At 38.7% G+C, this 14,353-nt stretch overlaps 5 protein-coding genes across 5 annotated transcripts; 1 reads left to right on the forward strand and 4 right to left on the reverse strand.

The window, feature by feature from the left end:
* Window positions 1-123: 123 nt before the first annotated feature.
* Window positions 124-1,296, reverse strand: SRL2 (Srl2p; the record flags this gene model as incomplete). Its single annotated transcript, XM_056229708.1, has 1 exon — window positions 124-1,296. The coding sequence occupies one exon, from the start codon at window positions 1,294-1,296 to the stop codon at window positions 124-126; it is 1,173 nt and encodes a 390-aa protein (XP_056083700.1).
* Window positions 1,297-1,785: 489 nt separating this feature from the next.
* Window positions 1,786-3,780, reverse strand: EMP70 (Emp70p; the record flags this gene model as incomplete). Its single annotated transcript, XM_056229709.1, has 1 exon — window positions 1,786-3,780. The coding sequence occupies one exon, from the start codon at window positions 3,778-3,780 to the stop codon at window positions 1,786-1,788; it is 1,995 nt and encodes a 664-aa protein (XP_056083701.1).
* A 485-nt stretch (window positions 3,781-4,265) lies between these two features.
* RAX2 (Rax2p) lies at window positions 4,266-7,928 on the reverse strand (the record flags this gene model as incomplete). Its single annotated transcript, XM_056229710.1, has 1 exon — window positions 4,266-7,928. The coding sequence occupies one exon, from the start codon at window positions 7,926-7,928 to the stop codon at window positions 4,266-4,268; it is 3,663 nt and encodes a 1,220-aa protein (XP_056083702.1).
* A 436-nt stretch (window positions 7,929-8,364) lies between these two features.
* ARP6 (Arp6p) lies at window positions 8,365-9,681 on the reverse strand (the record flags this gene model as incomplete). Its single annotated transcript, XM_056229711.1, has 1 exon — window positions 8,365-9,681. The coding sequence occupies one exon, from the start codon at window positions 9,679-9,681 to the stop codon at window positions 8,365-8,367; it is 1,317 nt and encodes a 438-aa protein (XP_056083703.1).
* Window positions 9,682-9,931: 250 nt separating this feature from the next.
* Window positions 9,932-14,185, forward strand: SMC4 (condensin subunit SMC4; the record flags this gene model as incomplete). Its single annotated transcript, XM_056229712.1, has 1 exon — window positions 9,932-14,185. The coding sequence occupies one exon, from the start codon at window positions 9,932-9,934 to the stop codon at window positions 14,183-14,185; it is 4,254 nt and encodes a 1,417-aa protein (XP_056083704.1).
* Between the last annotated feature and the right edge of the window lie 168 nt (window positions 14,186-14,353).

Below are 14,353 nucleotides of genomic sequence, written 5' to 3' on the forward strand. Positions count from 1 at the left end.
CCAGTGTCGTTAACCATTACGAACAATTCATTTGTATGTTTCTCTCCCTAATCTTTTATGATGATATCAAATACAATCCAGAGGAGTATCTGTGCTAAGACGACGCAATAATTGTATAACTGGTCACTTATTCATTAGCGTAATAAGCAATTCCTTTATCTCTTTTATATCAAGCTGCAGCCTATTAATACTCATTTCCACGTCTCGGAGCTTTTCTCGTACCGTTTTACCATCATCTATTTCCATACTGACCAGTTCCGAAATTATGACTCCATACTGTCTTAATTCTGGTTCATCAATAGCAGACAAATTTTTCATTGTATTCTGGAAAAAATCTTCATCACCCAGGTCTAACGCTAGAATTTGATTCCTGATAGACTCTCTACGATCTTCTTTCAAATTCTTCTCTAAAGCAACCTGGCCATTCTCATCAGTCACACTGGCAGATTCTTCTTGAACCAATCCGTCGCTTCCAGCGTTTTCCTCTCGAAAAACTTTGTCTTTACCCATGATAATGCGCCCGTTTTCTGTGCTTTCATATAATTTGACAGTCGCTATATTGAATTGTTCTTGCAAATCACTAGTTTTGGTATCACCTATCCAGCCTTTTTCATGTAATTCCTTTCCCTGAGTCACCCAAGCGACAAGATTATCTCTGATGTATCTCGACGTTATGGGCACCCTTGATTTCTCCTTATAAACCCTATTGAAAAACTCGGCTATCACTTGATGGCATAATATCGGTCTCCTCTTACTTGCTCTCTTTGTGGTATTGAGCAAAAGAGCCCAATATATAACCGTCAGCTTTTCGCAAAGACATTTTTCTTTATTATTAGACCATCGAAATTTTCTAAGTTGCCTCGTTTCTGCTTCATCATTACTATTACCTCCCAAGTCTGCCGGTGCTTCCACGTATAACATGTCATTATCAATATCGCTGGAAGTCTGAGCTTCCATATTTATCTTTGTATCCTTAGTACCATTTTTCTTGTTAAAACAGATAGTATGTGTCGCCTGCAGGAGGTCGAAGCTCTTCGGATTGGAAAATTCTATATTTTGCTCTATGATCTTGACCGATTTTGACGGCGGTACTTGCGCCAAAGCTGTCATTGAGTTTCTAAATACATTCTTTTGATCATATTTTGAGATGACCTTTTTATTTTTGTGTACTTTTTTTAAAGAAGACGCATTCGTGTTCATTGCCTCCAGTTTCTCTTCCTCTATTTTTGGCGTTTCAGAAGCCTTTCCGTAAAAATCTTCAAAGGAATTCAGAGTGAAATTCTTGAAGTTAGACATCCAAAAGGATATTCGCAGTGCAGTTGTATCTTGTGTCCGCCAGCTCCAAACCAGGGTCAATTTTTAAGGTTGTTTTATCTTAATATTTGCTAATTTATCCAATTCAATTGTTTTGCCTTAGATGACTGCATCACCCGGACTGATTAAAAATGTCAGTGTCACCTAATTCAAGTCATAATCAAATACTCTTGCCCACTTAGTTTAGAACTGCTTTACCTTTAGTGATCTTTTTCTTTCCAAGTCGTATCTAATAAAGTAAAACCATTCAAAGAATGGCAAAATATAATACCAAACCAAGTGGAGGAGGTAACTGCAAATTTGCAATCTCGAAACCTCTAGCATCCTCAATCTATTGCAAAAAAAGTTCTAAAAAAAAAAACTATGTATAATATATCACCTTGCATTTTCGTTGTAAAGAAAGATAAACTGTATGGGAATAAATTAAAATGTCTCATTCCAGCCATAGGACCCTTTTTTTTCTTTTCTACCCTAGTCTACTTTGATGGATGAGTAAATCCTTCTGAGAAAGAACATGCTGCTAATAAAACCAATTGACCCGGTCACCAAGCAACATAGGAGTGAAATAACATAGGAGTAACCGACATACAAGACGATGGTTACGAATCCACCCAGCTTGAATTTGGTAAATAGAATGGAATGAATGAATACATACAGAGCGCAACCTACACCTCCGACAATAAATCCTCTCCATTGCCATTTCCAGTTTTCGAGACATAATGAATGATAAGTGATTAAGATAGTGACGAGAGAGGTTGTTAAAGTTAGTAATAGGAAAGAGAAAAATAAAAATCCAAACATGTAGAAGATCTTATTAAACCATAAACTTGTGTATATGAAGTACAATTCAACGGCGATGGAACCAAATGGGAAGATACCAGCAATTAAAGTGGCTGGTATGGTTTTCAAATACCAAGGTTGGAAGGGGATTTGTCTTGCAATTTGATTTGTCTTGGTTGGATGCTCATCCCAACCACACTTTTTCCTGGCGATCAATGAACCACCAAATGATAACGGAATAGAGAACAAAAACCATAAAAACACCATAAAAAACAAAGTTCTTGCTGGAATCACCCCAGAAGAATGAACGACCATTAAGAAAAAGTTCAATGCAACAATTATTAGTAAAATAGCACCGGGAACTAAAAGTGGGGTTAAGAGCAAGTTTGCCTTCCAATATGGCCCATTGAAAAACTTGTAGATACCCATGGATGTATAGGAACCGACGAATCCGAATAATGCATATAGAATAAACATGACAGTGGCTAACGAACCTCTAGAACTAGGCGATAGGAAGCCTAATGCTGCGAAAAAAATACTGCAAGTTACCATCAAAAATAATTGAACTCCTGAACCAACTAAAATCGAGAGTAACAGTGAGTGACTTGGTGGGCGGAAAACATCTCCATGGTTCAATTTCCAGCCTGAATCTTCTTGAAAATCATCCTCCAGATTCAATTCATTATAACGAGCGAAATCACTTTTCAAAGCGCGCAGCAACGAATGAATAACGACAGATGATAATAAGACAACAACCAAGGAAAAGTTAATCAAAGAAAACCACTGAATTGAAGGGTCATAAACATGTAAATACTTATCCCACCTAGTAGCCCAAGAAGTGGCTGACTCCTTAAATTTAACGGAATAAGTGAAAGAAACTTCATTGTCGCGTTCCTCATCGAGAATCAATGGAGAGGCATCCGTTTCACACGTACCTGTTATGGAACGTTTTATAGACAGTGGGTTGACAATAACACCAACAACACGATAATCACCCCCACCGCGGTCATGATATTCAATCATAATATCGAAATGGTTAGCAAAGTAAGGATGCTCGAAAGTTTCCACAATGCTGTAATCTTCGGCACGGGTACCAAGTTCTAAACCTTCATTAGTGGTTTCAGCCTGTTTAGGAGCTGTTTTACTCCTGGTTCCCTGGGATACTTCAACGTCACCAAGTTCAAAGCCAGCGCCATAAAAGTTTGTCTTGGTTCTGCCATCATAAACCTCTCTGGCAGCCGGTAGTCCATCAATGAGCCAGTTTTGGAAGAATCCATTTTTAATCAACTTATTAATGAATTTAGCATCATTACCTGGGATAGTTGTATTACACAAGGGAACACACTCCTTTTCTTGTAACATATTCAATTCGAATGGAGAATTGTAAATTCTGTCACCAAATATAACAGAACCCAAAGATTCAGGTTGCTTTTCAACGTGCTTGGGCCGGCAAAAATGGAATCTATCGTAATAGTAGTCGTATGAATACAAGAAATTCTCTTTATCACCGGAAACACTGTTACCTTGTTCATCTTCGTGTTGGTAATACATTGATGGAGTTAGATGATTAACAAGCAATGGAATCTCATCATTTTCTTTGTAAGTGGTAGGCGCCACACCTGGTAAGTAGAAGGCTTTGGTTGCTGATACAAAAAAATACAGCAACAAAAGCTGTATGTATGCCATTTCTTAGAATATTCTCCTTTATATTGTTTTCAGGACTGCCTCTCTAGTTTAAAAGATAATATCTGGCACTAGCAGGAGCACGTAAGAGAAAGAGTAAAACAAAAAACTAAAAGCGAACTTGACTAACCCACGGAAAGATCGTAGAAAAAAAACAATTAAGCTTATACAAAACCTTGGATTACCTTTTGTTTATCATCAAGTCTATTTCTTCAAAACGATGACATTTTTCATGGTTTCGCCAAAAATAACCATGAAAAAACATTAGATGGTTACCCGAATCCGCGTATTAAAGCCAAAATCACTCATTTCGAACAGTTTTAGTGCATCTTGGTCTTCTGTAATCCATATTATGTGCCAAACAGGCTACATGCATAGCGCAATTCAATATGCTTAGAATTGGGCTGAGTATTTTCTTGTTTTTGTCTTGTTTATTATATTAAGTGTTCATTATTTAAGTAGTTATATATTATATAATACAACCCCGATTAGACAAACTTCATGAGTTTTTCGGGAGGAACGGTATCGAGCATTTCATTCTCATCAATTCGTGGTTTGATGGGTTTATAGTCGCCCTCTGGGTCTTTGAAAACATAGGCAAGGATGACGCCCGCGATACCGAGGACTGAAACTGTCCCTAATGCTAATGCAAGACCAATGAGAACCACAAACCCACGATCTATCCTCTTCTTTGACTTTGGTTTGAGCTCACTGCTGGCCGAAGAAGATGGAAACTGGGAGGACGCCGATTGAGGGCCCGTTTCAGTCACATTTAAATTTGAAAGTGGGATTTGAGAGTTGAATTCTGTTGACACGTCTCTATTTATAAAAATTGTTGGATTGCGATTGGAAGTATTGGATGATTCTGAGACAAAGTAGGGAGACCAAGTTTCGAAGTCAAATAGCAAACCCTGTAAGTTTCCATAATCTGGAATACTAAAGTTACCACTAAGGAGCAGAATAGTACCATTCTCGGCATTGTTGGTTGCTCGCCTATTCAAAGTGCCTGGCCCTGCATTTGTGTTGATAGTGGAAACGGAGCCAATAGAACTGTCGTTACCTGGCACTGAGGTAATATTCCATTCTTGGTCTCTATAAATAAGTAAGGAAGTATCATTCCAAGCCACAATTGATTCTTCGGTAACGACAAATGAATTTATTTTTCCCTCCGCACCTGTCAATAATGGAATCATAGTGGAATTCGTCAAGTTAAAGGATGCTAAACGTACTGATTGATATTCCTCTGTGTCAAAGAGACCGGAAATAACTAATTGTGAAGCGGCAGAGAAGGAAAGTTGAGTGATTTCACCAAAAAATGTATTATTAAAGAACGTAGACCAGCTTTTGCTTTCGTAGTTGTACAGACATAATCCGGAGCAATTCGGCTTGCTCATTTGGAAATTTCCGCCAACTAATAAGCTAGAATTTTTTTCGAAATTGACCAACGCATTTATCTTCGCATTTGACCCCATTGTTTCATTGGCAATCATGGTGAAATTTTTCAAGTTGAATATCGACAATTCCGCTGTTGTTGAGGACTCCGAACCAACCGTCAACAAACTTTGATTATTCGCGTATAACATGCGAGTAATACTGGTAGACCAATTCCAGGAAGGATCGACATTATTAGAAAAGTAAATCTTGTTCAGAAGATTTGTTTCATATGCGTACGCTGTAGTTGACTCATTTAAATAAGCAGCCAAATATGGTACGACAGCATTATCTAAATTCAGCGCCTGTACTTTATCTTCACTTAAGAAACGCGCAGATCCATTCAAACCACCAAATTGCATTCGAGACACTGCCCCTGAAAACAAAACGTCATCGTTACCATTACTACCAGCCGACCAAAGTGACAGGCTAAAGGAGGTGGAATTCAATATTTGTGCACTGGAAGATGTATTCACTATGTAATCGTTGTCAAACACGATCAAGTCGTTATTTGCAAGGCTTATGTTGATAGCACTATTCACCGTCCTAGAATAGTTAAAAACGTTTTCAAACGACCCGTTAAACAGCAAAACACTTGACTGATTATTAGAAGAAAGGAGGTCTCCGAATATCAGCAAACCTTGGCTAGTTTGTGTCATACCATGCACATCACCCTGAATGATTTGCTTTTCACTTAGAACTACTTCTAAGTTGTCATTCAAACCAATAATAGAGATGTGGTTATTTGTTCCACCAAGTATTAATCTGTCACCATTAGTGTCGGCAAAAAGAGAGGAGTTATTTGGATAGTTATCTACCGCGAAGACATTCAAGGTGGTGTTTCCTATTTTTGTTTCGTTGGACGTTGTGCTAGTGAAATTTGATTTTTGGTATTGCAGGACACCATTTAATGGAATGTATTCCTTAGTATTGGCAGATTCTGAAAGAGTACTGAAAGCATCCAATAAAACAGTAATGACGTTGACTTGATCAGCTACTACGACTGTTGCAGTGTTACTTGTATGTATTCCCGAAACGTATTCCAGGATGATTTCCGGTGAAAAATCCAAATATCCCGAATAGATCTGATCATATTTTAAGTTATCGTTATTTTGATAAATTGTGTATGTCTTCATCATTGTTTTATTTTGCGGATTCCACATGGTCACGTTCACAATTCCTCTTGAAGAGCATGTGTGATCCTGAACACATCCGGGAGTGTATGTGTTGATTATATAATGACCTGGGTGAACAATGTTGGGATAAAAATTCACACGTGGTGTTGGCTCATCCTGATTTGGAACATATTCAGTGGCTATATAACTTTCGCCTCCCAAGCCGTTATACCAACTGTTACTCGATAATGTAGACGATGATGAATCATTAGCCAGCGCGCTGCAACCGTATTCATTTAACGAATTGTTGGCGTAAGTTGAGAATGTATCTTGGTAAAGCTCTAAACCCGATAATCCAACGCTTTTTCCGTACGAATTTATGGCAGTGAATTTTAACAATGTAACGGGAAGTTCATTTGCAAATGCAAAGTCTTGAAAATCGGATGACCATTTTACATCCGTATTATTGTTATCTAGAAACGAAATCATGTCCATGGGTGAAGATACATTTTGACTTGCTGAGAGTAGAGTGGCTCGACTGTACAAGGGGCAAAATTCATCACAATTTTTGAGTTTTCCACTTAGTGGATCCAGATATGTTAAATTCATTATACTATTAGATGGGTTGGTTAGTATTTGAAATACGGAAATTTCGCCATCAGAATCTTGGGAATTGTAAAGTCTTACCTTTGTCGGTGAGACTTCATAGGGCAACTTACAAACCAAAGTCCCTGATGTAGCCGGATATACCCATGCGTCTTCATTAGCGTTGGGGCATACTAGAGAATTGGATTCAAACGTTGTACTGCCCTGAAAATCCCAGGTGGCGTATCTTAATGGAATTCGCTGTCCCAATTCCAGTTTCGTAGCATTCAACAGGGACGTTGAATTTGTAGTGTTATTGGAACCAGCAGTGATAAGTGCCGAAGAATCATCCAATGTATAGAACTTTCCTGCAAACAAAATGTTATCATCATTGAGTTTGATGATAGAATTCACATTGGAGTTTTCACCAAACCCCCCAAAGGGTAAAAGCTGGGTTTTATTTGATATAGAGTCCCAAATAAGGGCACTATGGCCCGTCATGGAGCCGTTGTTATATGAAAAATTTCCTCCAAAATAAACACTAGTGCCGTTTATAAGCACAGACTCGACGCTTCCTAACGGCTGATCAAATATCGGTGCCATAGACAGCGTCGACAAATTGTAGAGTATCTGGTTTCCTATAGGCATATTGTTTATGGTTCCTGATCCACTAAGAATAAACGAATCAGCGCCAAACGGTGTGATCTTGTCTATTCGAGTATCATCAGAGGCATCTTCCACTTGAATATAGGTATTGTTAGAGTAATAAACTAGTCCACGTGAATTAGTCCCCGGACTTATCTCTTTAGTAAAATTCTGCTGGCCTGTGTACTCGTACAAAGATAAAGCATCCACACCGCCGAGAATTTGCACTGCATTACTGTTATCTTGCGATATATTCAAATTCGGCAGTACGTTGTCTTCAATATCCAGTAATGATTTGATATTCTGTAATTGTGAAGCCTTCGAAGCCTGTGCAAGAAAAGGAAATATGAGTGTCCAGAGACGATGAACAAACATTTATTTTCTATATCGTAGCTGAGAACTGGTGTATTTTTATGGTTGTCCTTGCGTTTTCTCTGTTTCTTAATCGACTCGCTGTGTAAGTAAAACAAAGGGCTTATATTCTCCTATTAAAAATTTAATCTGGGAACGATTTAACTATACAACTTCCTCGAGACTTCGGGTGATGACATTTCTACATTGCTACAATTATATGCTTTCCATATTTTTCTTTTTTTGTATCGCGAAAAAATGTGAAAGAATGGCGTTTCTTACCACTTAAGATGAGGAAGTTTTCCCAAATAGGCAAAATGTCAACAGAAATGTCCACCCTATGAAACGATTTGCAGCCCTATTGCAAAGCTTCAGAAAAAATTGCATAACCTAAATGAAACAGGACTGAAGCCCTGATAGTATAAGGTCTGATTGCTGCTATGTATAAGTTTATAATTAGTTAAATCCAATTCTGGTAACCAAACCTTTGCTTGGTGCACCAGTCAGGACCATGCTCGTAGTATTCATCCCTTGTGACCCTGGCTCTCCGGTAGGATTCGGTCTTTGCGAACTGCGACATCACTTCCCATCCGAAAAGAGCACAATCGCCTATTGGCACTGACACATGACAAGTCCAATCTGTGGGCAATTGCCTTTGCAACTCTGCCGCCAGCCTTTGGGCAAAATTGGGAAGATTGAAATTTCCTCCCGTGCATACGATGTTTCCCACCATGAGAGGTCGTACGATTTCCGGTAACATGGAGAGGCTCTCCAAGATTGCCTCCACAATGCCCGGTTTCGTTATCTGGGAAATTTCTGGATGGAAAAACGTTTCTGGTATTGTGAAAAGTTCATCGGTCAATGCTATGGTCTGTGCATCTTCCGGCAAAGGGCTGTTTTCTTCTCTAGGGTTCCTTACGTAGCCAATAAAACTTGTTTGGAAATCAGGCAGTACGTATTCCAATGCGTGCTTATCCTTTGCTTTGAAACTGTCAAAATAAGACACCGGGCTTACAAACAAACATTTTTCTTTGACATTATTGACGAGTATCGTTTCATCCATCATGTTGTAGTGTCGGAATGATAATGTTTCCTTCAACAACCCCGTTAGGAAACGCCCACCAATGTCCAATTTTTTTACAGCTTTATAGTACGGTATTCCTTTGAGAACAGGAATGATCCAGGTGCAGTTGAACCCAGAATCGATAACCAGTTGGAAATCATGATAGTCGCTATCCGAGTTTTGTGCACTCCCGCATTCTCTGGACGTAAACGTAGTGATACCCGAGTTACTGGTGACAACATCTGCTTCTTCATCCTTACCCGAGATCGTTTTCAATTTACCCTTATATGACTTGGTAAATGGCACAAATACTGCTACAGGAGACTTGAAAAGACTATCGAATTCGTATTCCTCAAATATCACTTGGTCAGCATGTTTGCTCAGTTCCGGCAAGGTCATGCAGCTCTCACTAGCGACCAGATGATGGCCCTTCCCCTCCTTTAGATCAAATCCACGGAATTCTGAAGGATTAAAAAAGCAATAATCCCATATGCAACTCTCTAATTCCCATAGAGTCAACTGTCCGAGTTCGTGTGGTCTCCGGAAAGTGATGGACGAGATATCTTTGATGTTTTTGATGTGGTTGGATAAGTACGACGTACCAAATTTATCTTTGGCCAATGCATTCAAAGCCCGAAAGGGCATTTCATTGGTGGAAGGAGCAAACTTGATTTCGTAGGAGCCATTATCAATCACAATAGGTGATCTTTCCATACTTTTGAATATCTTCTCCGCGAGTCTGCCGCCTCTTCTTCGGTTTTGAATCAATATTCCTGTTCTTGTTCTTATTCTTCTTTGTAATGGCAATACTGAAGATTTGTAATTGTTGACGGGCCGCCATTGTTTACCAGCAATCGCGAAATAAAGAACTAGATCATAACTATATATGAATCCGATTTCTTCGAGAAGAAAAGTTCTATAAAAGACGGACGCTAACAAGGTGCCAACCAAGGGAAGATATTTGATGTGTGATAGTCCATTGAGCAAAAAGCAAAAGCGGAAGGCTACCGAAGAACCAGAATTATCTCTTAATGATACGGACGCCGAACGAGAATCACGGGTAGAAAACCGAGTCAATCGCACTGAGAAGACACCAGATCCAAATTCGCCTTCTTTAGAATCTTCGTATGCGAGATCTCACACTCCTAGGAAGCTTGTTCTAAGCTCTGGTGAAAATCGATACGCCTTTTCTCAACCCACAAACTCAGCAACAACATCGCTTCATGTGCCGAATTTACAACCGCCGAAAGTGTCTTCTAGAGGCCGTGATTATAAGGCTTACTCTCAATCGCCGCCTAGGTCTCCAGGAAGATCTCCGGCTAGGAGATTAGAATTGCTCCAGCTCTCGCCAGTGAAAAATAGTAGAATCGAGTTACAGAAACTCTACGACAGCCACAAATCGTCGGGAAAGCAACAAGGTAGGCTGTTTATTAACAAACTAGTATTAGATAATTTTAAATCTTATGCTGGTAGACAAGTAGTAGGCCCTTTTCATACCAGCTTTTCGGCAGTAGTTGGTCCCAATGGTTCAGGCAAATCGAATGTCATCGATTCGATGTTATTTGTATTTGGGTTTAGAGCGAATAAGATGAGACAAGACAGATTGTCTGACTTGATTCATAAATCAGAAGCTTTCCCAGATTTACAAGCATGTTCTGTGGCAGTACATTTTGAGTATATTATTGATGAGCCTTCAGGTACTTCTCGAATCGATGAAGAAAAGCCTGGACTAGTGATCACAAGAAGGGCATTTAAAAACAATTCGTCGAAGTATTATATAAATGAAAAAGAAAGTAGCTATACAGAGGTAACAAAGCTTCTAAAAAAAGAAGGTATTGATTTAGACCACAAAAGATTCTTAATTTTACAGGGTGAAGTTGAGAATATTGCCCAGATGAAGCCAAAAGCAGAAAAGGAGAGCGATGATGGATTACTCGAATATCTGGAGGATATAATTGGGACAGCAAACTACAAACCGTTGATCGAAGAGCGACTGAGTCAAATTGAGAGCTTGAATGAAATATGCCTGGAGAAGGCAAATAGGTTTGAAATTGTCGATAGAGAGAAAAATTCATTAGAGTCGGGGAAAGAAACTGCATTGGAATTTCTGAAAAAAGAAAAGCAACTAACGCTTTTGAAGTCAAAATTACTTCAATTCAAAATGCTACAAAGCAACTCTAAACTAGCTAGCACATTAGAGAAGATTTCATCTTTGAATAGAGAGTTCGAATCCGAAAAGAAAAAATTTCAAGAATCTTTGAGAGAAGTGGACGAAGTTAAAGCTCAGCATAAAGATATTAAGGATCGAATATCATCTTCTACTTCTCGAGAAAAAACCCTCTCCTTGGAAAAGAGAGAATTAGAAGGCAGTAGAGTTTCTTTAGAAGAAAGAACAAAAAATCTGGTTAATAAAATGGGGAAGGCTGAAAAGGCCCTAAAGTCAACCAAACATTCAATATCCGAATCTGAGCATATGTTTCAAGAGCTTCAAAGACAGCAAACTGAACATGAAAAAGAGATCAAGGATTTGAACCAGTCGTTGGAAGAGGAACGCATAATACTTGATGATATCAAATTATCTTTGAAGGATAAAACCAAGGACATTTCTGCAAAGATTATTCGGCATGAAAAGGAATCGGAGCCATGGGATCTCCAACTTCAAGAGAAAAAATCCCAAATACAGTTGGCCGAATCCGAACTATCTTTACTGGAAGAAACTCGAGCCAAGTTAAAAAAAAATGCTGAAGCCTTGGAAGAAAAAATTATTTCGAAGAAACAACGCAAGCAGGAGCTGCAAGGTCTTGTTCTCGACCTTAGTCAGAGGTTGAAGTCACTTATAGATGGAAGGTCACAGGGTGAAAGGGATTTTCGTTCTGCTCATCTGAAACTAAAAGAGATGCAAAGGATTTTAAACGCCCACCGTCAGCGTGCGATGGAAGCTCGATCCTCTCTATCAAAAGCTCAGAATAAAAATATGGTTTTAACTGCTCTATCGAAACTGCAAAAGTCAGGGCGTATAAATGGGTTCCATGGACGTTTGGGAGATTTGGGTGTCATTGACAATAGCTTTGATGTGGCTATTTCCACGGCTTGCCCAAGACTAGATGATGTTGTCGTTGATACTGTAGAATGTGCGCAGCACTGCATCGACTACTTGAGAAAAAATAAACTTGGTTACGCAAGGTTCATTCTTTTGGACAGGCTACGTAAATTCAACTTACAACCTATAAGTACACCAGAAAACGTACCAAGGTTATTCGACGTAGTCAAGCCCAAAGATCCCAAATTTTCAAACGCATTCTACAGTGTCCTAAAAGATACTTTAGTTGCTCGGGATTTAAAGCAGGCTAACAAAGTTGCGTACGGCAAGAGGAGATTCAGAGTGGTCACCGTAGATGGAAAATTAATTGATATTTCTGGTACAATGAGCGGCGGTGGTAACCATGTAATGAAAGGTTTAATGAGGTTAGGTACGAATCAGTCGGACGAAATAGAAGATTATACACCTGAAGAAGTGATTAAAATCGAGCATGAGTTGGCTGAAAGAGAAAAAAACTTCCGTGTGGCAAACGATACAGTCCACGAGATGGAGGAAGAACTAAAAAAAGTGAGAGATCAAGAACCGGACTTGGAGTCTCAAATATCAAGGGCAGAAATGGAAGCCGATTCTTTAACTAGTGAATTGATGCTAGCAGAACAACAGGCAAAGGAAGCGAAAATGGCGTATGATAAGGCGGTCAATGAAAAAACGCAAGTAAACGAGGTCATGAAGAATCTGGAACATTTGAGAGGTGAATACGAGGACTTGCAATCTGAAACAAGAACGAAAAAGGAACAGATCAAAATCTTACAGGATCAAATTATGAAAATTGGCGGTACAAAACTGCATACGCAAAATTCGAAAGTCGGATCACTTTGCCAAAGGATAGATATTCTAGTCATCAAACTAAAAAAAGTCAAGTCTGGAATAAAGAAGTCTGAAGGAGACGTCTTAAAATATCAAAAGCAGCTCAAAAATTTCGAACAAGATGAAGAATTATCGTCCAATGAGTTAAAAGTCATCGAAGAAAAACTGAAACAAACAAAACTGGCTTTGACCGAAAATGATACAAATATGACTGAAATATCGAACTTGAAAAGCGAATTGAAAGATCAAGGTGAACAACTGAAGGAAAGATTGACCGAGATGGAGGAAAATATTGATGAATTCAAATCCTTAGAAATTGAAATGAAGAACAAGCTGGAAAAATTGAATTCATTACTGATCCATATTAAAAACGAGATAAAACAGCAAGACAAAGAACTAAATGATCTCTCAATCAGAGATGTAACACATACGCTCCAAATGCTGGATAATAATCAAATGGATGTAGTTGAGGATGGTATTAAAGACGAGCAAGACGCCGATCAAGACAAGCCAAGTGGAATTCCAGATGATGAAAAAATACAGGAAAAAGACGATGCCGATAACAATCATCATTCTATGAACATTGATGAGATGTCGAGTGAAATATCAAGAGGAATTCCAAAGCTTTGTGAAGAGGAGCTAAAGGATTTGGACATTGAGCTTCTTGAAAGTGACATCAGCGGTCTAACCTGCTATATTAATGAGACTAGCGTAGATATTGGAGTTTTAGAAGAGTATGTGAGGCGCTTGATAGAATTTAAGAGGAGGAAGCTTGACTTGAATCAGGCTGTTCAGAAAAGAGATGAAGTCAAAGAACAACTAGAAATACTCAAAAAAAATAGATTCGATGAATTTATGAATGGCTTCAATATTATATCAATGACTTTGAAAGAAATGTACCAAATGATCACTATGGGTGGAAATGCAGAATTGGAACTTGTAGACAGCTTGGATCCTTTTTCGGAGGGTGTCACATTCAGTGTTATGCCCCCTAAGAAGAGTTGGAGAAATATCACAAACCTCTCGGGTGGTGAGAAAACATTAAGTTCTTTGGCTTTGGTCTTTGCCTTACACAAGTACAGGCCTACTCCCCTTTATGTCATGGATGAAATTGATGCCGCTTTGGATTTCAGAAACGTCTCGATAGTGGCTAACTACATCAAGGAAAGGACCAAAAATGCGCAGTTCATCGTTATATCGTTAAGAAACAACATGTTCGAATTAGCGCAACAGTTGATTGGCATTTATAAAAGAGATAATAGAACCAAAAGCACTACAGTCAAAAACATAGATATCCTAAAAAGAGATTAGTTAGTACATAAATCAATTCAAGACGGCTTTCTGATTGAAATTCGGATTCAACATCCATAAGCAAAATGCGCAATATATATGTTATATGCAAAATCCAATAGTTAAAAACTGATGGAAGGTAAAGTACAAGCATGGTGTTTATAATCTTACATCATAATAAGGGGTAAC

Source organism: Saccharomyces kudriavzevii (genome assembly GCF_947243775.1).
Source record: "Saccharomyces kudriavzevii IFO 1802 strain IFO1802 genome assembly, chromosome: 12".
In the NCBI taxonomy this organism is placed as follows: Eukaryota; Fungi; Ascomycota; class Saccharomycetes; order Saccharomycetales; family Saccharomycetaceae; genus Saccharomyces; species Saccharomyces kudriavzevii.